The following is a 26,952-nucleotide window of genomic DNA, read 5'->3' as shown; positions in this document are numbered from 1 at the left end:
GGACCCAAGAAGACTGGGTTCGTGGACTGTTGGGGGCGGAGAGCCCCAGAGAGCGTCAAGTTCCACATTCTAGTTCATGGGAAGCGTAAGGGCTTAGCTAAGGAGGCACAGTGAGCAGGGCCATGTCGATACACAGGATCCTTTCATTACCTGCATCTATATATCACCCCCATGACAGTGGGCTCCGAAGGCCACCTCTCCTGTCGACGATGGTGAGGGGGATCCTTAAAGGTCAGTGAAAGCCAGGAAAGGATCCCATGTTTCCCGGGTCCCCAGGCTCCCCCCCTCTGATAGGAACGGGCCCTGTGAAGGGAGGTTATGGAACTGAGTCCAGCTGGTGCCTGGCTAGTAGCGCTGGGCTTAGCCAACAACATCAGACGTGCAGAAATAATTCCCAGTTCACGGACAAGATAACAGGGCTCAGATGCGTTCCGCAATGTGCCCCAAATCACACAGCTTCCCGGGGACAGGGACAGAATTCGAACCCGAGTCTGTTCTCTCCATGGAACCAGAATTCCAATTATTAGCCATTCCCCTTAGGATCATATAGAACTCTATCCAGGTACCAGTCTCTCGGCAAGGAGAAAGGCTAACCAGTATTTTATGAAACCTTTGCCCTGTTTGCTACCTCAAGGCTAAGTGTTTCCAAGATCGTGGCTGGGGGTGAGAGCCCAGCTACTCTTTTACCCGCGCCCCATATTAACTGTCTGCTACCCCTGGAAAACTTCTGTGGTCTCCAAGAATATCTGGGCTGGTGGGCAGAGACTTACAAAGGCAATGAGTCCATGAGAAGTTGGAGAATATAAGGAGGAGAATATATTTTCAAATTAATAGTGATGATGATATAACTTCTCATCCATGTATGACAAGACCCAGGATAAAAGCTAAAGGGATGAGGATGAAGGAGAAAAGCAGGTTGAGCTGGATGAAAAAGTGGGTCCCAGATTAGAAGGTAGGGTCCCTGGGCTCACGCCCAGCTTAGCTCCTGCTCTTTTGGACTCAATTTGCTCACCTTTATTTTTTACATCAGGAAAAAGTTTTATATATTGTTAAGGTCAAGTTAGGAAGCAAGTTGTCTTTAAAAAGATAAGGGGGCGTGATTTTTGGAAAGCATGTATAAAGACTAGAGACGCACAGCTCTGATATAGAAAGTTGCCCGCAAAAAACACAACTTTATGCTTTTTATGCTTCCGCTTTTAAACTGACATATATAACTTCTTATTTATATTTGCATATGCAGAGGGAGAAATGTAGAGCAAGACATATATAGACCAAAGTGGGACAAAGCTATCTCTAAACTGAGCGAGCGACAGAGACAGAGGACCTTGGTTCATGCGTTTCAGCAGTGTTTTAATTGTCTTCTTTTATTTTCCAATGAGCACGGTTATGAACAACCAAAAAAGCAAGGGAAGAGCGTGTCTAATGATCAGCGTTGCAGCAGCTATGGATTCTGTCCTCCCAGGCACCCTATGCCGCTGAGAATGCCGCAGTCTCTGTGTCCCACCGCCTCACATCGTCATGGAGACGACGGCAGCCAGCCCCTCGTCTGCCCTTCTCTGAGCTGACCCTCTGCGTTTGGACGCTCCTGCTCACACCTTGCACACCTCACCAGTCTCGACTGTCCAAGGTACTCCTTCTATTTGATCACTCCTCGGCCCAAGGGCTCCCTTAGCCAAGCCTCCACGCAGCCTGCCCTTGACCTGCATCCTGACAGAACACCAGCACCCTAAAGCAGGCATCACCCAGAAAACCAGGAGCGGTGTTGCTCCTTTAAGAAAAATCCCATCCCACACCTTCTCCCCCACTGTGGAACACAATGCAGTTTGTAAACTGTCCTTATAGACATCCACTCGTAATAAAGAATGCGAAGCCCAGGAAGAGCCTCGTGCTCAGAGCAACCTTGCACATAATAGACTAAAGTTGGGAACACTGAAAAGGTCCCTCAGTGAGAGAAAGTCACAACGGTATGTGCCCGTCCGTGGAATATTAGGCAGCCACTACAGATGACCGTCTGCCCCGGTTACGGATGAGGCTTCTGGCATCAGGCTGCTTGGCTTGCAGTCCCTGCTCCAGAGCTCAGGCGCGAGGCAAGCCTCAGGGAGTTACCTCAGTTCCCTCTGCCTCAGTGTCCCCATCCGTAAGAGCAGGGGTCGTATTGAGACCCATCGCAGACCCATTCGGAACACAACGAGCGCCCGGATCATCTTAGCTCTGATCGTCACCACCACCAGCAGCACGGTCCCTGCATGAAACATCAGGTAATCACAGTAACAGCTCCCATGCCTCCTGCCAACTTTGGGCTCGGTGCTGGCCCATTACGTCCGCATTATCTCCGTCAGTCCTAGTAGCAGTTTGTCAGGTGTTATTATCCCCATTTTACTCAACGGGAACCTGAGACTCTCAGGCCTTAAGTGATGTGTCCCAAAGCCACACGGCTAGTGAATGACAGTGATTTTCTGGCCCAGGTTTCTTGAAAGCCAGAAACTGTGCTCTTAATCACTATACTGACTTCCTGGAGGGTTAGGGTGATGCTGGGAGAAAATAAGTCCTCTCATAGGGGCACCTTTCTAAAGCTGACAAGGGGCAGGTGCATGAAATACAGAGATGATTGAAACAGAGATAGAGACGCCCCCACCCTGAATATTTACCTTTGCACCAATCAGCAAGTTAAGCCCCAGACTGCTTTTTCTGCCCCCAGGCTCGCCCAGCATTACAGCCGCTGCCCTTTGACAATATACAGTCAGGGGTCATGGATTTCAGGGATTGCCAGGGACGCCGGCCCCTTCCGAGGCCCGTCCCAGACTGCTTCTGCAGTTCTGCAGTGAGGTCTAAGGGAACGGCTGGCACCGTCCCCGACGTCATTCATCCCATGCTTGAACCAGGACAGCCGCCCCCATCCCGGCCTCCAGTGGGGCTCCTTCCGGGAAGCAAAGGGTGACATGCATCTCTTTGGAAGAGTGGGGGCTCCTCCCTGACTTTAGCAGATACTGACTTCCACACAATAAAACCAGCTTACCAGAAATACCACCAGGCCCAGCAAACCTGGGTCCCAAAGAAATAAAACGAGGGAGACAAAATAAAGAAAGCTTCAAATGTCACACAAAGAATAAAATACGTAATGTCATGAAAGGGTGCCTGGGCTTTATGAGAATGCCACATGTAATCTCGGGAACCCCATTCCCCCCTCTCCCTCCGCCTGGAAGGGGGGACGCTCTGCTGGAAGTTTACAAGGAAAAGATGCCACTACGGAGCTCCCGATGGAGGGACAGCTCCCTTCCTGTCCACCCCCAAAGCTGGGGCCTTGAGTGCGGCGCCAGGTCAGTGGGCACCATTCCAATGTCCTTCTCTGACCATCGCTGCCCCTCTTCCCATTCTCATCCTCTCTTATCTTCCTCCAGGTTCTTGGATGCAGAGGAGGAAGGAGACGTCCTGGACATTGAAGGAGGGTGGAGAGAAGGAAGCGCCCCCTCTTTATAGTCCCGACACGAGGAACATGTCCTTTATTCTGGGGAACTACCCTCAGCCCACGGAAGATGCCATCTCGGGAGTTAGATGGCCCTGAATACCTGCTCTGCCTTTACCTGGCTGGACTGGGGTGAGGTTTCTCCGGCTTTCTGAGTCCGTTTCCTCGCGGACCACTTAGGAGCCTGTCTCATGAGGTGGCCGTGAGGGTTCGATGTGATGCTGCTTCAAGCATTTACCCCTGGGTCTGGCTCATAACCAGCATCCGGCAACTCTCTCGTCCCCACCAGTACAATGATGATAGCATTGGTTTGTTTATCAATAGCATCAGCCCCCTAGTGCTATCAATAATAATATCAGTACTGCCGGCCGGCGTGGCTCAGTGGATTGAGCACCATCCCATGGACTGAGAGGTCCCGGTTCGAATGTCCGGGTTGTGGGCTCGAACCCCATGGGGGGTGTGCAGGAGGCAGCTAATCCATGTATCTCTCTCACATCGATGTTTCTATCTCTCTTAAAAACCTATAGAAACATACTAAAAAGTAATAATATCAGTACCTGCAGTATTGAGGAGGGTGTCTGAACTCTCCTTCTGGGACCTGACCTCTGGTGAGGACACACGGGGCAGAGTCTACCCTTTAAATAGTCTTTCCCAACCCAGGAGCCTGAGTTTCCTTCAAGGGGCTTTGCCTCCCGACTTGGCATATTTCTAAAGATTCCTTTTTTAAAGACAAATGTGGGAAGTGTCATTCTTCCTGTTTTGGACTCTGGCACAACCTGTCCTGGCTGTGCTGGGAATCCATCACACCCCATGTCGCTGAGCTGCAGGAACGGGCTAAGCTCCGAGAGTCCGTTCCTGGGGAGGAAGAAGCACTTCCCAGGGGCCGGACCCTCCGGACTCGGCCCTGCTCCACCTGTCCGGGAGGGCCGGGTGCCAGGCAGACGGGCTTGGGCTTACCCCGCTGGCAGCACCTGGGCTGCGCTCCAAACCATTCCTCACTCTGCAGCCCCTCCGAGCACGCCTCCCCCCCCCTTGAGTTCTGCTTCCTCATCACAGCCCAGTGGAGTCATTCCAGGGAGGGGGACCAGGACTAGAGAGACGCTGCCTCTCCAGGCTGAACCAGATCCCAGCTTGGGCCTCCTGCTGAGCGGGGCCACGAGGTGCCTGACCTATCCCGAATTAAAACCCACATCTTTATTCATTTCGACTTTTTAAAAGGCAGAGTTTTTTGTTTTGTTTTCTCTCAGCATCTCAGGGCCATCAGGGGTCCTGTGGTTCGTTCTAATATTTGGGAGGCCAGATGGCATTTTAGGTCCAATGGGAAAAGATAAAGAGGGCGAAGAGGAGGTGAGCACAGGGCCGGGTGACTGGAGGGGCGGAGCAGAGTGGGGCTGGCCTGGGATCCGGAGGCAGGGCTACACCTGACAGGAGACACACTTCCTCTGCAAAGATACATCGCTCCCTGGGGCCACACAGAGGGCCAGCCCGGCACCTCCCGCCGCCCTAGCTTTCTGTGAAGACCCTGGACCAGCTCACCTTGGCCCTCCTTCCTCTATGCTTCTTCGCATTCCCTCATTTTCCACCAGACAGTTTCATTTTTCTCATGTGCAAAGTGGAGACAGTCATAAAACCTCGCTCATAGGACGGCTGTGAGAATTAAATTGGCTAAAATAAGCAATGCACTTAGAATCATGCTTGGCACAGTCACTGTACGGATGATTGCTCTTCTATTACTAGCTCTTCTCTTTTGTAAAGTGGATATAATGATACCCATCTAGGAGCAGGGTTACAAGCATCCACTGCCATGCACATAAAGGAGCTGGCATACAGTCGGTGCTTAATGAGTGCCAGGTCCCTCCTCCACCTCCTTCCCTTTCCCCACTGCTCACATCAGCCCTGTTGGATGTTCTGGTGCAGAAATACAAAGGGATTTGTTCAAGGTCCCAACTGCAGCCCTGCTCCGTGCACCTCGTCTTGCGAACCAGCTTATAAAACCAGGCGGGGCTCTTGGTTTTGTCTCTGGCTCCACGGACAGTCCTGGGTACAGGAGTGCTGCTGACGGCGTCTTTGGGAGGCTGCAGTGGCTGAGGCTACAAGGCCCTCACTGCAGGGAGATGCAGCTGGAAGGAAGGAGTCTTGGGATCACATCTGATTCAATCACTGCTTCCTACATGAACTTGAGTGATGCCTGCATCTTCCCAGGCCTTTGATTTTCTGTCTGTATAATGGCAGAGGTGCCGGCTTGGTTAGAGGTTCTCCAGGGACTCTCCCTGCTACAGTAGCCGTGGCCTGTGAATTCATGCTGTAGGTAAAGGGGTAGATTCAAGATGTCCTCTTATGGACAGGAGACGTACTGTTCCCTTCCGCTGAATCTGAGATGACCTGATGACCTGTTTGATTGATAGCACAGGGTAGAATGAGGTTCTGGGGCTTCCTTGCAGCTCCTGCCCAGGCTCTTGGAACACTGGATCTCGGGGTGCTTCCTTTGCAAATCCAGCCTCCCCGATGGGAGAAGCCTGACCCAAAAGGAGAGGCCGTGGGCAGGCACTGTGGTCAACAGCCCTGGCTGAGGTCCAACCTAGACATAATCAACCACCAGCTCTCCAGCCCCAGCCAGGGAAATGAGGGGGTGCTTGTGGAAGCGAATCCTCCAGCCCCAGACACCCCACCCGTCCTGGATCAGGGGCAAATCACCCATCTGAGCCCTTCCCAAATTCCTGACCCACAAAACTGTGAGCGAAAGAAAACAGTTGTTTTAAGCCACCGAATTTGTACAACTGCGGCTCATTGGAGCGGGGAAGGCGACCTGTGCACTGATGCTTATTTCACACGGGGCTGAGAAGGATAGATTTCAAACACTTGATTGTCTGGGGACGAGTCCATCCCAGGACCCCTTCTTGACGCAGGGAAACCGGGGATAACACACAGGAACGGCTTGAGTGAAACGCTCCAGAGAGAAGAAGCATCGCAGAGAAGGCGGAAGTGCCCTCAACGCAACATCGTGGTGAAGTGCTTAGTTTTCTTCGGCTGGTCCTCTCTCTGGATAAAAACTTCGCAGTGTTTATGCTGCCACACACGAGAAGTGCCAACATAGCTTACTTTTCAAACCGCCTCGCAGACATAATTGGGTGTCTCAGACGGATGCCATTTCTAGTAGATAACAATGTTTTACTCTTTAGCACCCTGAAGGGGACACAAGCCACCTCCCTTTTCTGATGCTCCCTTCATCCTCACCTCCTCCATCCCTGGTCTCCCTGGAAATAACTGAAAACCAAAATAGCAGGCTACTTCCTTCCATGGTGTCTCCCGGATCACCCTCCCTTCCCACAGTCCCATTCACCCTGCATTGTTTTCCACTGCTGTCCAACAAATTACCAAGAACCCGTGGTCTAAAACAACACAATGTTCTCTCTTGCACGTCTGCAGGTTAAAATCTCTCGGGGCTCAAAGCGAGGAGCCGGCAGGGCTGCGTTCCTGTTCCGCGGACTTTGTGGGGGTTCCCTTTCCCTGTCTTTACCAGCTTCTAGAGACTTCCCTTAGCTTGCACCCCTTCCTCCACCTCCAAAGCCAGCGATGTGGCATCTGAGTTCCTCCTCGGCCTCCCTCTCCCACATTAAGGATCCTGTGACCCCACCGCGCCCAGCCTGACCACTCAGGATACTCGCTCTCTTTAAAATCGGTTTATGAGCAGCTTTCATTCCGTATGTGAATTTAATCCCGTTTGACAGATTCACAGGTTGCAGGCATTAGGGTGTGCACATCCTCGGGGAGCCACTGTCCTGCCCACCACACACCCTCTGACCCTCCTCGATTTGGGCAACTGTGTACCTGAGGGCCACGTCATCCCAGGGGAAGGTGACCAGGAAACCAAGCAAAGAAGTCATTGTGTGTGGGGGTGGGGGTTAGAAGTTGAGGTCTAATTAGAAGGTAAAATAATAATAATAATAATAATGACAATAATAATAGATAAAAGAATCAGTGATGTGTTAGAGAAGTGGCCTCCACCCTACCTACAAGGATCATTAGAGCTGGGGAGAGAGGAATGTTGACAGTCAAACCAGACGACTTGTAAATGCTGGTGAATATGCTGAAAAGAGCCCCTGTGTTCTACTCCTACCAGACGAAGAAGAAGATGAGGGCTGGAGAAAAGCAGGTGGGCTTTGAGGGCTCTCAAGGCAAAGGGGGCCTCTGCACCTCTTGCCAGGTAGCAGTTGGTGGGTGGTAGCATGGTCATGTGCCTTCCCTGGCATAGGAGTGGCCACCTATAAATGCCCTCATGGTCTGTCTAGGTCAAGAGGGCTCCAGCCAGCTGCCCTCAGGTCCTCACGGCCTCAGGGTGGTGCAGACATTGCTCAGGCTCCCCGCAGGGTGGAAAGCTGTCTGACGAATAGAGCCGGCTGGACGCAAATGACCTGTGGTAGCGATGAACAGAACACGGCAGCAGAGGCCAGCACGGACCACACACCTACGATTCACGTGGGAACACAGAGTCCTGTCATACACCAGAAAGGAAACAGTGGTGGACAAGGGCCCGGGGAGGAGACACCAGGCACCAGAACTCACAGCTGATGGCCATGCCTCAGGCATACATCAGCCTGAGCGGAGATGTCTAGGAAGACAGAGCAGGCAGGAAATCTACATGGGCTAGAATTAAATTTCAACTACCAGTGACTGAAGCAGAACAGAAATGAAATTCAGTTACAGGAACATTAAGAAGGAATTAAATATGGTGAGCACCTGACATTGTGTGGCCCCGAATACCATATCCAGAACATAAAAACATCAGCAATTGTGGTTCTATCATCTCACGCAAAAATGGCACTTTGTAAATCCCAAATCATTTACAGTGACATTCTTTGATTCACCCTCACCCTCCGAAAACCTATGAGTTCAAGAGCAATTGGGCTTAAGCCCAATCCACCCAGACCAGCCTTCCTTCTAATGTTCTTTGCGGCCATCTCCTCTCAGCTCTACAGGAGAGTGACCCGAAGTGACTGGCACTAAGAATACTATTGACGCCCTGGCCAGTTTGGCTCAGCGGTTAGAGCGTCGGCCTGCGGTCCGGAGAGACCCGGGTTCAGTTCCCGCTAAGGGCACGTACTTCGATTGCAGTTTGTCCCCGGCCCTGGTTGGTCGTGCGGGTGGCAGCCACTCGATGTGTCCCTTCATGTCGATGTTTCTCTCTCTCTCTCCCTTCCTCTCTCTCCCTCCCACTCTATCTGTACAAAAAATGGAAAAAAAAAAAAAAGAATACTATTGAACACAAGTGCTTGGGCCTCCATCCTGCCCCCTTGTGGTGACACCTTGAAAAGTCAGTTTGCTTCCCACGTTGGTGAGGGAAGCTACTGTCCAGGTTTGTCCTGAAGATGAGTTAGTTAATGGGTGCAGACGTGCCTTGAGAACTCTAAAAAGTGTTCTAAAAATATATTTATTATTTTTTATTAATCATAAAAATATTATCTTTTTTTCCCCCTGCCATGTGGATTTTATGAAAAGGGGGGCTGTAAGAAAAAGTGTCCCTTGGCAGGGATGATGAAAAGCCTCCAGGGTGAGAGGCCTTCAGTTTCAGGGCGGAAGCAGGTGTGTCTCCGTCTCTTCTGGAGTCACGGGGAGAAAAGCCTGCCTCCGTCCATCGAGCCCTGAGCCTGCCGCCGCAGCAGTAGGCCCTTAATCTAGACAGGAAGGTCTTTGACAACCTCATCAGACTGCTGAATCTGCTCTTCACCTCCGGGGACTGAATGTTCTCTTTTCCTCTCTTTCTCTTCATTTTTCCAGTTTAGATTAATGAAAGGGGAAAAGAGACAATTCTTGCCGAGATACACAAACCCATATACACATATCTCTGCCTTCTGAGGTTTCCTCCTCTATCCTCAAGAAGGAGCTTAATTAGTTCGGGAAGAACCGATGGAGAAAGGGAAGAGAGACAAACAACTTCATCCTTTCAGAAATACCAGCCTCATGTTTTTGTTTTTGTTTTAATTTTTTTTCTTTATTGATTTGAGAGAAAGAGAGAGAGAGAGTGATAGAAACATCGATGAGGGAGAAAGAACATTGATTGGCTGCCTCCTGTATGCTCCCTACTGGGGATTTGGCCCATGACCCGGGCATGTGTCCTGACTGGGAATCGAACTGGCAACCTCTAGGTGCGTGGGTCAACACTCAACCACTGAGCCGTACCGGCCGGGCCAGCCTCCTGTTTTGGAGACAACACCAGTGATTTGGAACCTCCTTCTGAGTCGCCTGTTCACTAACCAGCTCTAAGACCTGGGCAAGCCCTCCTCTCCCTCACTCTTCCAATATGCAAAGTGAAGGGTTGGCTTGCAGCTCACTGCAGCCCACAGCTGCTGCCGTGTTCACAGCCCCTTCTGTTGCCGGCACCCTGCTTTTCCCCGGGAGTCTGTGCCTTGCCCCAGCCCACTGCCACATATTCTCGGTGCAGGGGCCACTTGGCCCAAGCCCCAGAAATGACTGGTTTGGGGATGAACCCGGTCCTTCCCCCCGACCACAGCGACTGGTACAGGGATGGGCCCGAAAACGAGGTTGGCCCATGGAGATGGAATCCTGGGACCTCAGGAAAAACCAGGAACGAGAGGTTCTTGTCCTGCAGGACTCCCTGCGTGGACAGCGTATACCTGGCCAGAGGACATGGCGCGGAGTGGAGCAGAGCTGAAGGAAGGGGACGGATCCCAAGGACACGTCTGAGCCCCTCCCTCCTAGGGTGCCTAGACTTCCCTGGGAGCCAACCTAGTTCCTCCTGTTGCCATAACTTACTTAAAGTGAGTTTTCTGTCATTTACAACCCTAAGACTTCTAATCAATGACACCTCCAGTTGTTGATCCACCTCTGAAGCCACATTGATCTTGGAGTCCGAAATGCAGTTTCGTCGCACTAGCTCATTCTCCAGAAGCCTCCTGGTACTGGTCTCCTGCCAGGGTCTGTTTCCCAGCTGTTGTGTTGGCACCTAAGAACCCACTTCCCAAGAGCCTCGCCCGGAGTAGGCATTCCCATTCCTGGGCCCACCCCTCCCTTCCTGCCCTTCTTCCTTCCTTCCTCCCTTACTAAGCTGGGTACTACTGGGGTGCCGAGCTGAACCCACAGGTCCCATGGGTTCCCTCAGCTTATTGCATGAGATTCACTTGAAAAGCGCAAGGCTGGATTATAAATGATCACAGGTAATGGGGTGCACGTAGGTGCAGAGAACACTGATGATCACGAGCAGAGCTTGGTCCCTCCTCCGAGCAGGGACGGGAACGGCTGCCTAGAGAGGGTGGATCGGGAAAGAGGCCCACTTGTTTGCTCAATGGGCTGGGGCGCAAACAGCACCGAAAACAGCCTGAGCAAAGGCGCCAAGGCAGTAAGCAGGCACGTGTGTCCAGGGAACGACCTCTGATTCGCTCGGTTTGGCTCTGGAGTGAAAGGAAGTAAAGAAAACCAGATCGAGAAGGGCGCTGAATGGCACAGGGTAAGGAGCTCAGCCTGTGGGGCAATGTCCCCCAAGTCCACTTCCAAGGTCCCCCTGCCTCTCCCATAGGTATGCACACTCATTAACTGGTTGCAGACCCTGGGACCCAAGCCCCTTGACAGAATCAACATTTCCGGTGTGGAATTCTGACATCTGCATTTTAAATGTGCACCTAGGTCATTCCTACGGGAAAACAGCCATCCAGTCTGACACCCTCTTCTCTAGACCATTCACGTTGTCTGTGTCCCTACCCCACACAAGATACTCAAGCTCCACACTAACAAGTTCGCCACCCTCTCTGCCCACTTTACATCCTGCCCTTTTTCTACTGTACGTGACCCATCCTGAAAGCTGTCCCAACACCAGCTTCCCGGGAAGCCTTCCAGAAACCTTAGGTCTGCACTGAGGTCCTCTCTCCTGGACACGCACTGATGTGTCCCTGCCCCGTCGTGTGCACAGAGGTAAGGCGTGCCATGCCCGACCCCATTCCTCATGAGGGGCAAGCTTCCCGAAGCCGGGAGCTCTCCAGGACCTACTGTATCTTGGGGAACTAAAGTTCTAACATCTTATTTCATTCTTTCAACGATTCTAAGAGGTGAGTTTAATTGTCCCACTTTACAGATGAGGAAACCAAGGCAGCCCGGTGTGCCGAAGGCCAGAGAGGTAGGAGTGATGGGTAGTGTGACCTCCATGACCAGCGCCCCCTGGCAGGGAGGGCCCCCAGCAAGCAGCCTGGGCACGCGGGCACTTACCACACAGCCTGAGGAGTCCACCTGGCGGTCAGACACGCACTTGAAGTTGCGAGTGCAGCCCCCATTGTTCCGAGAGCAGTCCCGGACCGGCCCGAAGGAGGACAGCAGATCATTGATGGTTTCAAAGTAGGTGGACAGCATTGCTTCTTCCCTTGGAGAGAAAGGGGATGGTTAAACCCCAAAGACACTGGGATCGCGAGATTTTTAAGACATTTAAAATGTGCATCCGTTACACTAGATATCATCATTTCGTATATGTATAATCAAGACCATGATACAAAAACACATCTAAAATAATAAGAAAACAAAAAATCCAATAGGTTTATCATCCTATGACATGATGTGTGTCTGGTGGAGGAAATAAGGTTGCACTTGGAACTGGATAGCCTTTCTTTCATGAATCTTCACAATTGTGGGGGGTCATCCACACCCCACTCTGCCATTAAGGGGACTGTGGCCAAGAAAGGTGGAGGAGTGTCCGGCTGGAGGCCACCCAGCTCGTCATGTGGTAGCCGAACCGCAGTCTGTGCCAAGCCTCATCTGAGTCTACACAGAGCTCGCCCCCGTGCCCAACCCTTAACTGGCATCACCCCTGTTTCTGCAGATCTCAGACCTCCCCACGGTCATTCTTCAAAACGGCACACTCCTGCTACTCTGACTTCGTGGGTGTAAATGGAAACTATGGAAGGGGTGGGACTCTCCCCAAACGACACAGCTTGTACGAAACCAAGATGCGAATGTTGCAGACAAGTCACACTTTCAAGACCAGTAACAACAACAGCTGCTGGAAATGTCGTGGGATACAAGGCAAAGGCACGATCCCCCCAAATGAGGGTCCCAAGAGATAAAACTGGACTAGGTACCATGATTTATGGCTCTTCTGAAATTCTACTGGATGGGAAATACAAATGGAAGTTTCTGGAGTCTTTTCCTGAGAAAGGACCGTACAAGGGACATTCCAGCACTGGGCTACCTAAGACGCCCAGGGAGCAGGAGCTACTAAAGGGGCCTGCAGGCAGGGGGAGGAGGCGCTGTACTCTTCCATGGGATGTGGAAGCCAGATCGGGGAAGAGGGGCATGCTTGTCTGTGCACACGTAGCAAGAAGAGGTGCTGAGCATGACTGGTGATGCTGCTGGACCACCTTCCCCCCTTCCCCCACCCCTTCCCTCCTCGGGCCTGGAACTCCAGGTTTGGTCTCCTAGCTTATTTCTGTCCCTAGTCTTACCGCCTCTGTCCGAGCTTTCCTACTGACTACCAGTGACCTTGTTTAGTTCCGGCCCTAATTAGATACCCCACGGATCAATAGCTCTCCATTACTTATAGGAGAACATCTAAATTAGTTTCCTTGGCTTTCAAGGTCCTTTATAATCTGGTCCCTGCCCGCCTGTCCAGTCACATTTACCCTGTCCTCATACTCTCCATCTGCCAGCCACAGGTCTCGTCTCATTTCCCAAACACACGTCCTCGCTCAGGCTCCCTGCAAACAGACGATGGACCAGAGTGCTGCATGTAGGGGTTGCGCAGGAGTCCTCTTGGGATACACGTGGAGGAAGGAACAAGGCAGGACTGGGCAGGGAGAGCTGACCTGCAGGTGGTGGATGCTAAGCCTCAGCTGGCCCAGACGGGAGCTCTGGAGCAGCTCCATGGCTCCTCGCTGATAGCCCGAATAGGGGCAGGGGGCAAGGGAGCCAGGCCTCTGCGCCAGCCAGCCAGCCACTGCCCACTGGCTGCCCTCTGCAAGGGGGTACCGCTGGGTGAGGCAGCTCCCTGGCTGAAGGCAATGCCTAGTAAGGGACACGGCTGTGGGCCATTAGTCATGATGTTGGTACAGGTGGGTTCGCTCTGAAGAGGGGATCTGAATACAGGGTGTGCCTTCACCTCTCCGAATCCTTAATCACGCTGTTCTCTCCAGAATGCTCATCTCTAACTTATTTCCCTGACAAATTCCTAAGAATCCTTCGAAACTGTCCAGATGAATTCGTTCATTCATTCATTCATTCCTTTCTTCATTCATTCATCCATCCATCCATTCATTTATCCATTCACGCACAGCATGCTTAGTGTGTGCCAGGCCCTATCCAGGTACCGAGGGTGGGCGGAGCTTTCCTCCCCAAGCTTACTACATACGGCCTCCTTTGTGAAGCCCTCTCTACTGCCGCCAACCAGAATTAATTCCCTTTCCCTTTGAGAACATTGTTTATTATCTCATTGATCGGAATCACCAGCTTTGTGGTTTCCTAGAGAGGCTCTAAGCGTTTGGAGTGTAGGGTTAAGACGTAGGCATCCCTCTTTAGCCCCCGGCACAAGGCCTGTTTCGAACTTGTACTCAGTTATTGTGTTTTCAAGTGAACCAAAGAACACGCCAGAGGCAGGGACGCAGTCTCCACCACCCCACCTCTGAGTCCCTGTTCCAAAACCCTCCTTGCTCAGGGCTGTAGTTCAGGGACGAAGGGGAAGGTGCCAGGAGCTGCCAGCCTGTCCCTCCCTTCCTCACACTGTAGAGAATGCGGCAGAGTGTGTGTGTGTGGGTGAACAGTCCCTGAACTGAAGCCCTGGGAGACTTCCCCTCTTGAATCGTGGACAGAGGTGAGGATCCTGAGACCACACTAAGGCTACTAACATAGTAATATCCTTGGAGGGAGAAGAATCAGTGGGAAATGAGAGGAGGGAATAAAGACAGAGGGAGAGAGAATCTGAGAATGTGTGAGAACAAGAAAAGAGATGAACATGTACAGAAACTGCAAGAAAGAAAGAAGAGAAACTAAGAGGAAGAAATACAGTCATCTAGAAGATGTATGTACATACGTATGTATGTATGTATGAATGGACAGGTATTTAGATGTAGGAATGGATAGATGGGTGGGTGGGTGGTGGATAAGAGACAGATGGATGGATGGATAATGGATGGATGAATAAATGGACATTCAGATGGACGGATGGATAGAGATGGATGGAGAGACAACAGACAGACAGCTAGATCAATCCAGAAGAGCATCATAGAGATTAAAGAGCAGAACATGGAGACAGAAAGTATGTGACAAGAGAGATAGAAATAAAAATTAGATTAGGAGGAAGACAGGGAGAAACAGAAGAAACAGAGAGATTGAAACTGGAGAAACCGCGAGGGTAAACAGAACAAATGTGTGCTTGTAGAGGAGGAGGAGAGAGGGCGAGGAGGAGGAGGTGGGGAAGGAGACAGAACAGGAAAGCGAAGATAAAAACACTGCGTGAGTGGAAAGGCGCACAGAGAGACACCAAGAAAAGAGACAGAGAGAGCCAGAGGGAAAGGAAAGAAAAGAAGAAAAACAAGGGAAAAAAATGACTCCTCCCAGCGGAACTCGGAGACACATCCGGCTGCACAAATGAGGAGCTGCTCGCTTTGGAAAGGATTGATTCCGAATAAACATCAGTTACATCAGGGAACATTATTTAAAACACAAAGACCTGACACAGAGCTGTTGCTGTCTGGAGAAGTGACTGTCAGGCTGGGAAAGGAAGACCCAGGGCACAGGTGAGGGAAGGAGCTGGAGGCAGGCGCGGCGGGTTCTCCACGCAGGACTCCACCCCTCGCGCTGGCTGCTGAGTCCAGGATCTCGGGTCTGCTGGAGCTTAGAGCTGCCCATTCAGACACAGGGGGAAAGGGGTCAGGGGAACAGCGCTGGCGGTGGAGACTAGCTGGGGTGACAAGGAGATTTGGCTGAGTCCCAGCTTTGCCAGAAATCATCATTGCCAGTATCCCTTCATCATCTGTGATTTCCCGAGCACCACTTTGCGCAGAGAACTGTGCCCGTCTCCTGCCTGGGCCGTGTCCCCCGGTTGTCACCGCAGTGCTACAAGGAAGACATTTTACTCCCACTGTGTGGCTGGAAGGACAGGGTCCCCCGTCACAGGTCCTGGTTCACACAGGTGTGCGGCAGGGAGGCCAGGGTATGCGTGCCAGTCTGCCTGGCACCGGGTCCCACGTTTGCTCCAAGCCAAGCTCGCTTGTCCAGATTGCTCTGTGCCTTTGGGCATCTCGGAGCTCTTAGACAGCAAAGCTGACAGGAATCTGCTTCTGGTCTCTCTGTGTCCGGAGGAGGAGGACCGGGCAGGCAGAGACCGGGCAACCTCGGCGTACCTCCCCCGCCGCCTCCTCAACCCACGTGGGAATAAAAGGAGGAAACACGGTAGGTTCGTTTCCTAGAACGGTAGGTTCGCTGCCGTAATAAGTACCACGGCCTGGCTGGCTTAAAACAACAAAAGCTTCTCTCCCAGGTCTGGAGAGTGGAATCCAAAATCAGGTGTCGGCAGAGCCCGGCTTCCTCTGCAGCATCCAGGGGAGAACCTTCCTCGCCCTTCCCGAGCTCCTCCGGCTCCTGGCCACCCTGGCCCCTGTGGCTTGCAGCTGCATCTCTCTGACTCCCGCCCCCATCGTCACACGGCCTTCTTCCTGGCGTCCCTTCCTCTTCTTGCAGTGACTCCAGCCCTCGGTGCCGGCCCCACCCTGATCCAATATACCCTCAGCTAGTCACACCTGCGAAGATCTTAATTCCAAATGAGGTCACGTTCTGAGGTTCCGGGTGGACGTGAGGCTTGGGAGACACTACTCCATCCACTCCTGACCGCTCAGGGGCATGCCCTCAGCTCGCACAGGAGAGCCGGGACTGAACACCTCGCTTCTCATTCCAGTGTCCCTAACGTGACGCCCGCCCTTGTAGCCGGGCTCTGATGTCGCGGAGTAGTCTCTACAAGGCCTGTAAAGTCTTAGAAAAAGGACCACAAGGAAGCCACTTGTCTTTGATCTGAGAGAAGAAAAGACCAACACTAATTAGAACAGGGCCCAGCAAGCTTTCCCATGCGGGACTCCACAGTCGATATCCAAGGGTCTGCCTGCCGCACCGTCTCCATCCCAACGACGCAGCTGCTTTTCCAGCGCAGGGGGGCGGAGGAAATATGCAGGGGCGACATGCGGAACGCAGCGAGGAGCCTGTGTGTCGGTAAACTGCATTGACAGGAAGACACGGCAGGCCGCACGGGAAAACCCTCAGGCCAGTGCTGGAGTTCAGCCTTGCTTCCAGCTCCAGAACCTACATTCTTTCTCCTACAGGAAGTTTCTTCTGAACCTCGGGCTTCTGTAAAGTGGGAACATCTTTCTAGCTCCCAGCGGTGCAGAATTATTTTGAGAATGCGAAGATCCGGTACATAGAACCATGTTTTCCAACCTCTAAAACCCGATGCAAATCTACTCACTGTTCATTCACTGAACAAGTATCCGAGCCCCTAATGCATGCCGGGTACTGAGCTGATTAAGATGATGGCTCTCGCCCTGGCCGGTTTGGCTCAGCGGTTGGAGCATCGGCCTGCGGACCAGAGAGTCCCGGGTTCGGTTCCTGCTAGGGGCACGTACCAAAAAAAAAAAAAAGATGATGGCTCTCTTTGGCCTCTCTCTGCCTCCATTCTTGCACCTATGAAGTCCAGGCACTGTCCAAGGTATTTCCAAGCAGCTCTGAAATCCTAATTATATTTTTCTGATCATACTGCTTGCAAAACGGAGTCCGCCAAGCCTCACCAGCTGAGCGAGGCTCCATCCCCCTCTCTGAGTGCTCCGGCGGAAATGCATCACCCGGTTCCGGTTCCGCCGGGCCGCGTCAGCACAGTCCACACAGGGTGAGCATCAGGCAGGGCAGCTGGGAACAGATGTCGCATGGCCTGCCCTTCATGAACACTAGGAAAGGGCTGTGTCACTGAGAGGTGTGAACGGATGTCACAGGGCCCAGACGGCGACAAGGCCCCAAGGGTGCAGACTAATTGTTCTTTGATAGCAACAGGCCGCCCCATTTCCTAGGCTCCCAGGGAGGGAAGAATCAGGGACAGAGCTTGATAAAAATCAAGCTTCCCTCCCACCGCACCGAGCCTTGGGTTTCAGGGAGTCCTCTGAGCCCCCACAGCACGACCCGTCGTGTAGAACAGCGGAGATGAGGCCGGCGTGTCTCCCAGGTTCACTCAGTCTGAGACCTGGGGCAAGTCCCTTAAACTCTGAGCCTCCATTTCCTCATCTGAAAAATGGGAATATGACCACCTCGCTGGCAGAGTTAGCAAGAGAAATGCATTGGAGAACATGTAAAATGTCCCACACACGAAAAGTGCCCAACAACTGGGAGGGGTTAATGCCATGGATGTCCCTCCAAGTTGCAAGAACTGTGGCTTGAGGATGTAGGGAGCTCGGTGCAGGAGACAGCAGGTTGGACCCGGGCCCCATACTGTCCATTCACTCATTTAAAGTTTGTCCTTGACGCCTCATTGTTCCGGGTGCTGGCTGGTTCCTGGGGGACACGGGACAATGTGATCGAGTGTGCTAGGGAGGCAGTAAAAACAAACAGACCCCAAAGTTCACCCAGCAATATAACTGGGGCCAGAGGACTATAAAGAAGAGTCCCACACACACCTTAGAAGTGGGAGATCAGACAAGGCTTTTTGGAGGAGGCTATATTGAGACATAAAAGATGAGCCATGTCCAGCCGGTGTGGCTCATAGGTTGAGCATCGACCCATGCACCAAGAGGTCGCCGGTTCGATTCCCGGTCAGGACACATGCCCAGGTTGTGGACCCGGTCCCCAGTGGGGGGCATGCAGGAGGCAGCCAATCGATGTTTTCTCTCACCGATGTTTCTCTTTCTCTCTCCCTTTCACTTTCTCTCTCTCTAAAATAAAAAAAAAAAAATTTTTTTAAGAAAAAAGAGCCCAATGAAGGAGGGTGTATGGGACAGGGGCACCCCAGGCAGAGGGCAGGCTGTGCAGAGCTGGACGTAGAAGAGGGTCCCTGACTGGGGGAGCAGGCAGCCAGGAGGGAGGCTGCAGTGCTGGGGGGGTGGGGCTGGGCACGCATGGGCAGCCAGGGTTTGAGTCCAAGGCCGTGGCGATTCCGGACTTGAACCTGTGCATTACAGGTGGCCACCATATTGTTCTAACCCTGCCGTGATGTAGACTCAGAGCACAGACTTGTATTTTACAGAAATCGCCATGGCACAGCAGTGATACGAGTCGATGCTCACAGCATCCACACATGCCCCCGAGGGTTCTGAGCACGACGTGTCCACCTACTGTACAGTCATAGAAACAATGATGTGAATGACACGATCGTCCCCATTCTACGGACGAGGAAACAGAGGCACTGTCTGGAGGAATACAGCTGTTTGGAAACTCCCAAAGATGATGTGGGTACCGTGGTAGGCCAGTGGCTGGCACAGGGCAACAGCTTCACGAAGACCAGGTGGTGAAGGCGTCCAGCAGTGGCGAGCGGTGTCCAGAGGCGGATTTGGACTTTCCTAAAGGCAGAGCCACTGAGCAATGGACCCCTCTCTCCCAAGGTCCGCTGCTGCGGGCCACTGAGACTAACATGGATTATCTCACGTTCTGCCCTAGCCCCAGGAGGCCGTGCTAGCTGCATCCCCATCGGGTTGACTGAACAAGAAATGCCTGCACCTGCATGCACGGCCTGGCACTTACGGAGGTGAGGGGCTGGCCCTGTGTCAACAGTGTGTCACCGTGGCAGGGCTGGGCCTCTGCTCTGGTGTCCTGCCTTCCTCCTCGTAAGGACCCTTCCCACTTGGGACAGTCTGGCTCTCATGTAGCTGACACATATCACTCCCCTTCCTCCAGTGATCATGGTTTGCACTAAGTTCGGTCGAGAATATACACGGCGGTGCAGGGTGGTCTCGGAGCTTCCTGCGAGTGTCTGTGCTTTGGAGCAGCTCGCAAGCTTCCTGCGTGCCGAGAGCCCTCCTCCTCACTCCCTGGCACGCTGTGTGTGCCCCAGATGTTCCCTGAATACACGCAGTTGGTGGAGGAAGAGGAGAAGACAAATGAGTCCCAGCAGCTTCTCAGTCGTGGGGACAAAGAGAAAATGATTATGAGCGTCCATTGTCCGTCTGTGAAATGGGGACAAGGACATTCAACCCCCAGGGCTGTGGTCAGCATGCAATGAGATGGAAAGATTTTGTAAAAGGCCCTTCTTGTCACCAAACAGGGACCTGAAGAAGGGGCTGGTGCATTTTGGGAATGCACTTGTTCATTTCCCAAGTATTTCCTCAGCACTGGTCCTAGGGGCTGGGGCTGGGGACACAGAAAAGAGCAGAACAGACAAGGGCTTTGTTCTCCTGGAGCTTACAGCTCAGTTCGTGGAACAGAGGTGCCTGCAAGGCCTGTCTCTGTGCCTGTAGGTACATCTGTGTCTACACCTGAATCTACGTATCGATGTCTGAACCTATGCCTGCATCTATATTTACGTCCATGCCTATGCTTATGTCTATGTCTATATCCATACAGACACTTCTTTACAAACTACGGATGATGCTTTAAAAGATAGGGCACCAAGAGAGCCGAGTGCAGAGGGGCCCATCTCACCTGGAGAATGGGCGTAGTCGTTGGCCCTGGGGAAGTAGATTTCCCCGGAGTGTGTCAGCCCTGAACCAAGCCAGCAGTGGGCTACTGAAGCCATCCCACAGGGCTTTCCCACGAGGGTCAGGTAAAGCAGGACCCTCGCTCCCACCCACCTTGCATGCACGATGACCCTGGAGTCCAGCTGCTCCCTGAGGCCATCGTCCCCTGGCAGAAAGCCGTCCCCTCCTCTCCGTACTTGCTTTGACAGTTCAGTCATCGAAAGTCTCCTCCTCGCCCCCCGCCCCGTTTTCTGTCCCTTGCAAATCCCATCATTATATTAAGAATTAAAAAACAAGAGGTTCAGTGGCTAATGCTAAGGCTTGAGGATTATTTATTCATGGAATATCCACATGGCGCCTTGGAGAGCCCGGCACGGCTCTCTTCTCTGGAAGAAGCTCATTAAGATGGGCTGCAGAGCGGGGAGGCCACTGGGTTCTCGGGAGCGGCGCTCAGGAAGGCCAGCAGGGGGCACGCCTGCTGCCCCGGGAGGGCGGAGATCCTGGTGATCTGGGATGGCAGCGGGGTCCAGCTCTGCCGTGGGCCCCCGGGACCCTCTGTCCTCTCTGGGCCTTCAGCTCAGATTTCTAATAACAAGATGTGGCTTCCCAAGAAGGACAGAGGGGAGAATATCCATTGTTTCTATTGTATCCACTGTTTTGCATCTATGGAAATCAAGGCACTTAAGCAAATCAGCAGGGAAATCAGAAATAAATACCTTCAAGAAGCCCTGGGCTCAAACTCAGGTCCTGCTACTTATCAGCCAAGAAAACGTGAAGAAGTCATTCAAACTCAGAACCTCTGTTCCCTCACGCATGGGCCATGGATAAAATGACACCCCGCTCTTAGGTTACCATGGCAATTACCTGAGATAATAAAAGCTCAGTGAAGGCAGGGGCTCTGTCGTGCTCACTGTAGCCTAGAACGGTGCCTGGAACACTACAGACACCCAGATGTTTATGGATGAACGCATTAAAGAACAAAAGAGTGTATGCGTAACCAATGGACATAGACAACGATGCTGGGGGGTGGGGCGGGACTGGGAGGAGGGTGTCAATAGGGGGCAAAGGAGAAACATCTGCAACAAAAACAAATTAATAAAAAAAGAAATGAGTGAATGAATGCAAACTTGTGTGAATTGCTCCACAATACATTTGCATTCATTGTTGTGGTGGCGGTTACTACCAATAGCCTGCTTTACATCAATCCTAAAAATGACTCAAGCCTAGAGAACAGGGTTCCCAACCCGGTGTCCAGCACTCCTTTGTCAATCTGGATAAGCAAATGAGCCGCATCTTAAAGTAATGTTTTCAAATGCATTCACTCAAATGTGGAACACATTACAAAAGAAACCACTTATCAAAACACTTTTTAAAAAGCCAACTGTACTATCATAATATGTACGCTTCTTTATTGACACATTAAATAAAAGGAACTGGTAACAGAGGTAATAACAGCCATAAATTGGAAGTAGTGCTGAGCACAAACTATATTTTAAGACATCTGCAGCAAATGAAACAATAAATAGAAGGAAATGCTAAATTACCGTGAGAGATTGGAAAAGTAAAAATGTATTATTTCCCCATGTAATTTCATGGACCTCCAGCATGGACCCCAGGTGGAGGGCCCCTGCCTAGCCTGATACTTTGATAGAGAAAACCTTCCTCTAATATCTGTTGATCTGTGGGTCTAGATAAGAAAAGACAGGAAATTAAAATCCGGCTATGATCACACCAAAATCTTTCTTTCCTGGAGGGACACATGTGCAGGGGACAGAAAGAGACTTTGGATTCAGAAAAAAATATATATTGTTTTTACGTTCTCAAGGGTGTGTGCTTGCAAGAGTGACCTCCCTCTCTGAGCCTCGGTTCCCCCGTCTGTGCATGTGTCATTGCAATGCATCCTTGCCGGGTGGCTGGGGAACTGGGTGGAACAGACGAGGAGCAGGTCAGTCCTCTCTGTCCCCCTCTGTTCCTTCCAGCGTGAGGTAAGTCTAACACAGCCACCCGCGCTAGAGCTGCCAGTGTGCCATGGTGGGAACGCACTTCTCCACTCCTCAGCACCTCCTGGGCACCAGGCCTGCTGCTGGATACCAGCTCTCACAGGTGCCCGGGAAAAAGTACCTTCCCTCAAGACGTACACAGGCTGAAGCCAGAGACAACAACTAAAACGGTTTTATAAGATGAAGCAGAGTGAATACACAGCACGGACGCATAAAAATACATCCCGAGGGTCCCAGGAGGAAGCAACAAACTCTTCAAGGGCGGATTGGGGAAGGCTTCCTGGAGGAGGTGGCGATATGCTTGTTCTTAAAGGAAGATGAGGACAATGGTGCTACTGAAGAGGAGACGGAAAAGAAGAGAAAAGGAGAAGAAGAAAGGCGGGACAGGTGTTCGAGGAGAAACCAGCCAAAGTGGCAAAGGGAGAGAGAGAAGAAACAGGAGTGAGCCTGGGGCACAGGTGAGAGTTGGGCTGGAAAAAGGAAGCCCCCCAGCCTCTGTATGTGTTTTACAGACCTTCCTTCAGGTCAGTCCCATGAGGTAGATCTTATTGCCCCATTTTAGAGATGAGAAAACTGAGGCTCAGGATGGAAAGTCACGAAGGATCCCAAAGTTCCTTAAAAGGGGAGCCACAGTAGGAATCCAGTTGTGCTCCGAAGTCCACTTTCTCCGCCCGCGTGGCACCGGATGTCCCCTGTAGAACAGCGTGCTCTCTGGAATTCCACCCAGAGTCAGAATCAGGAGCCAGAACGCTTTAGGAACAGGGCTTTGGCCATCACAGAAGCTCTGCTTCCGACCCTACTCCAGATACAGTCTTCATTCCCTTCCCTTGCCTTGCACATTGCAACTTCTCCTCCTCCGATCCTGCCAGGCTAGCATGTAATTCTGGGCCGGCACAGGGGTGGGTGAGCCAGCCCCTGACTCCCTCCCAAGGGACTGGCCAGTAGCCTGTCTGCATCCTAGAACATAAGACTTGCTGGAAATTGCTGATTCCCGGGGAAGAAGTCTCGGAAAAGTGTTTGGAGGAATGGGGCTAGGTGGCAACTTTGTTTCCCAACCTCAGGCTTCCCCTCAGCCAGGGCTCCGCAGACTCACTGCTGACAAATTCCCATCGTCTTTGAAGATGCATCCTCTCTTTCATCCAACCCAAATGAATCACATTCTCCGAGTCTGTTCCACGATCACTGATGACAGAGTGATAGGGAACATGCCGTCTTCCACCTGCAGGTAGTAACTCTGTAACCGAGGCACGTGCGAACCCACGCACACGAAAACCGAGGCTTAGGGGGGTGCGCAGATCAGCTTGAGGACACTCAGCTCATTGGGATTCTAACCCAGCTCTGTCTGACTGCAAAGCTGGAGGCATTGTAACCTTTATCCAGCCCACCACCACCGACTTCAACCCATTTCCTATGGGTAGTCCTTATGACCCCTCTCCCCAGGGAGCACCCCGATGGGCAGGCCAGGGCTCAGCCTAGACAAGGGTACGAGGATGTCTGAGCAGATGAGGGAGTGAAAGGAAAGAGGGCTTGAGGAGAGGGGGAGGGAGGAGGGCGAGCCAGGTTTAATTTTTCCCACTCGACTGTGACTTTCAAAAGGGTCTAACACATCTCGGGTCTAACACAGTGACATTTAACAGGGAGGTGGCGCTTACTCAGGAAAGATTCAAGGACTGGGCGGTACATGCACCAACAGCAAGAGAACGCATTGAGGAATTCATGGACAATCCACGCCGCTGGCCCAAAGCCTTAGTACAACTCACAGGGTCAGGAGGAAACTTTCGGAGGTAATGTCTATGACCTTGATAATGATGATGGTTTCACAGATACGTGCAATATGTCTTTAAATGCATTCGGCCTTGAAGAGTCCAGGCCCCATAGCCCTGATGCCTCCCCATGGGATTACAGTAACACCATTTTGGGGGAGATATGAGAAGACAAAAATGAAGATTAATATGAAGCTCTCTGCCCATGAAGACCCCATGAAACGGGGAGATGCTGTTCAATGGACACAAAGTTTCTGTTATGCAAGATGAGTGAGTTCCAGAGTTCTTCTGAACAGCTACTGTGTACAATCAACATGATTTGTGTACTTCAAACATGGAAGGGGAAATACCGCATATGAAATGCTCTTCCTACAAACCAACCAATCAACGAACAGAAACAACTCACAGGGTCAGGAGGAAACTTTCGGAGGTAATGTCTATGACCTTGATAATGATGATGGTTTCACAGATACGTGCAATATGTCCAAACACTTCAAATTGTACACATCAAATATATCCACTTTTGCTGGATATCAGTTGTACCTCGATACAGTTGTTACTCATGAACATACAAAGGCCCCTTGGGACGCCAAGCCACTGGAAAGCTCATGGTGGTCCCCAGACTTCACATTCACAGGAGCAGCCTCCAGCCTGGAAACTCCCTCCTCACAGGTGTCCTCTGAAGTGGCTTCCTTGTGTCATCCCCCGTGCCTTGATGACCCCCTGACCACAGGTGGCCACAGCCTGTGCTGCCCAGAGACATGGCCTGGTGCCATGTGGTGGACAGGGGTACAGAGAGCAATTCACCAAAGTTCCAGGAAGGAAGTGGGAAATGTGGGGTCACCAGGACACCCTCAGAACGAGACAATCCTGTGAAATCCATAAAACTTTCTGACCAAGCTGGCCAAGACTGGCATGGTGGCCCCGTCACTGGACTGGTTCCGCCATGTGCTCACTGTGGTCTGGGCAAGTCCCTCCTGCTCCCAGAGCCCCCGCTGCCCCCCGTCAGGAGAGGCTGGGACTGACTGCGTCCTCACTGCTCGCGGTGTGAACCGCTTCAGAAGTCACTGAGCTTCCGGAGTGGGGAGGGTCAGGGGCTGTCGCACCCAGGTGCCTGTATTTTGGCAGAGCCTGGGTGTCCCGATTCCCCAGGCTGGAGGAAGTCTCCTGCTGCCTCAGAACCAGGGGCTGGGAGGCTTTTATGGAGGTGTCCAGGAGGTGGAGGCTTCCTCCCCTCAGCTCAGCTGGCTTTGCCCCTGCCCCATGCTCCTTCCTCGTTCCGGCCACGTGCGTGGAGCACCCGCCGCAGACCAGGCACTGCACGGGGCCCGTGGAGGGCGCAGATGGCCCTCGTCCCCACACAGCTCGCCTCGCCTGGGAGGGACACTGGGACAAACACGGAAGGAACTGGCGGCAGAGCTGCCCGTGGGGAATTCCGTCAGTGCCCGCGAGCTCGGGCGTGCTGTCTGGAGGAGCTCTGGCATATATGCAGTGCTGTGTCATTTTCCAAGTGATGTCGCACACGTCATTGCGCTGGCACCGTTGTCCCTGCTTCGCGGTTTCCATTTGACAGACGGACAAACTGAGTCCCTGAGAAGCAGAATGGCTCGTTTAAAATCAGATCCCTCAGGCAGGGTCCATGGTGTGCAGTGATGGGGGCGGGGCTTCCTGGAAGGCAGGTTTTGAGCAGAAACCTAAATCTGGCTGAAGGAGGACACGTGCATGCAGGGTCACGTGTGTGGGGAGCTGGGGAGGCTGTATGCCAGCCAGGGGAGTGCAGTTCTATTCCATAATGTAGGAAAATCTATTCTACAATCTAGGTGCAGGGAGGAGATACAATTCCAAGGGCTGTTCGAATAAAGAAAGAAATGTGAAAAGGAAACAGCTTAGAAATTCAGGATCTCAGTGAGAGACAGCTGAGCTGGAATCTCAGGTTGGCCTGGGAACCTCACTGTGTGATCATCACAAGGTCACTTGGTCTCTCTGACCTCAGCTTGTTTATTGGTCAAATGGAGACCACAGCACCTACTTCTCAGTTCAGATATGAAACAAAAGGAGATAAACCACCTACAGCACCCCACGCACTGCCTGGCACGGAGCCAGCCTGGCTGCTGAAATTCCCTTTTACTGTACTTCTCGGTCAGCAGCTGGGCGCCTGCTGTCCTTGCGTGGTGTTGACAGGTTAGAAGAAAACGCGATTTCCCAAGAGAATCCAGGTTATGTAGAACACAGGACACCTCTATCTGCTTACAAACAATAAAATGGGAACTCCAGGCAGAAAAAGGCTGTGTTCAGTCTATCAGCTACTTGCAAAAAAAAAATACAGCAGTGGCCAGTGAGTTATGGCAAGTAAATACTAGTTAATTCATTTGCTGGAAAGAACGATGGCTGCTTTGGAGCATCGAGGTTATCTGCACAATTTATGAATAGTGATTTTTATACGGTAAATTTTGCTAGGTAATGAACTGCTGATCATCCACAATTACAAGACTGTTAGGTATTCGAAACCTGAACTGAAGATTCCTAACTTATTTAGGAAGAACAAAATAAGTGTCTGCCCACCCATCCATCCGTCCATCCACCCATCCACCCATCCACCCATCATCATTCCATCTATTATTACAAAGACACTATCACTGAGCACCTGCGATAGCGTCTCTGTGCTCGGAAGGGTGAGAAACAGAGATAAGACCAAGCCATGCCCTCTGCCCCCCAGCAACACCACAATCTGGAAGAGAAGACATGGCAAACATTCTTGTGGGGTTTCCGAAAGGGAGGAGGTCACCTCCAACTTGGAATTAGGGGAATGAGGGGGAGATTCTTTCGTGGATTCAGAAAGACTTCAACTTTTTGTATCTTTGGAATTTTGAGCTGTGTGCATGTATATGCGTACTCAAAAATAATTCTTTTATTTAAAACAACTAATGATGGCACTAGAGGAACAGAAAGAGGAGGAACAAAAGATTATGGACTGGCCCTGGTCGGTTTGGCTCAGTGGTTAGAACATTGGCTCTCGGACCAAAGAGTCTCAGGTTCAATTCCGGTCCAGGGCACGTACCTCTGTTGCGGTTTGGTTCCTGGCCCTGGTTGGGGTC

The 26,952-nt window shown here is 51.9% G+C and overlaps 1 protein-coding gene across 3 annotated transcripts in view; it reads right to left on the bottom strand.

The window, feature by feature from the left end:
* ASTN2 (astrotactin 2) overlaps positions 1–26,952 on the bottom strand; it is an 855,221-nt gene that overhangs the window by 341,505 nt on the left and 486,764 nt on the right. For all 3 annotated transcript variants that reach the window (XM_036261816.1, XM_036261817.1, XM_036261818.1), the window contains one exon: positions 11,678–11,828. In XM_036261816.1, the coding sequence (XP_036117709.1) occupies positions 11,678–11,828 (151 nt within the window). The remainder of the gene's footprint in view (positions 1–11,677; positions 11,829–26,952) is intronic.

The sequence above is a fragment of the Molossus molossus genome, unplaced genomic scaffold (assembly GCF_014108415.1).
Source record: "Molossus molossus isolate mMolMol1 unplaced genomic scaffold, mMolMol1.p scaffold_m16_p_14, whole genome shotgun sequence".
In the NCBI taxonomy this organism is placed as follows: domain Eukaryota; kingdom Metazoa; phylum Chordata; class Mammalia; order Chiroptera; family Molossidae; genus Molossus; species Molossus molossus.
Note: the sequence above shows the minus strand (reverse complement) of the source record. Positions and strands in the feature narration are given on the sequence as shown.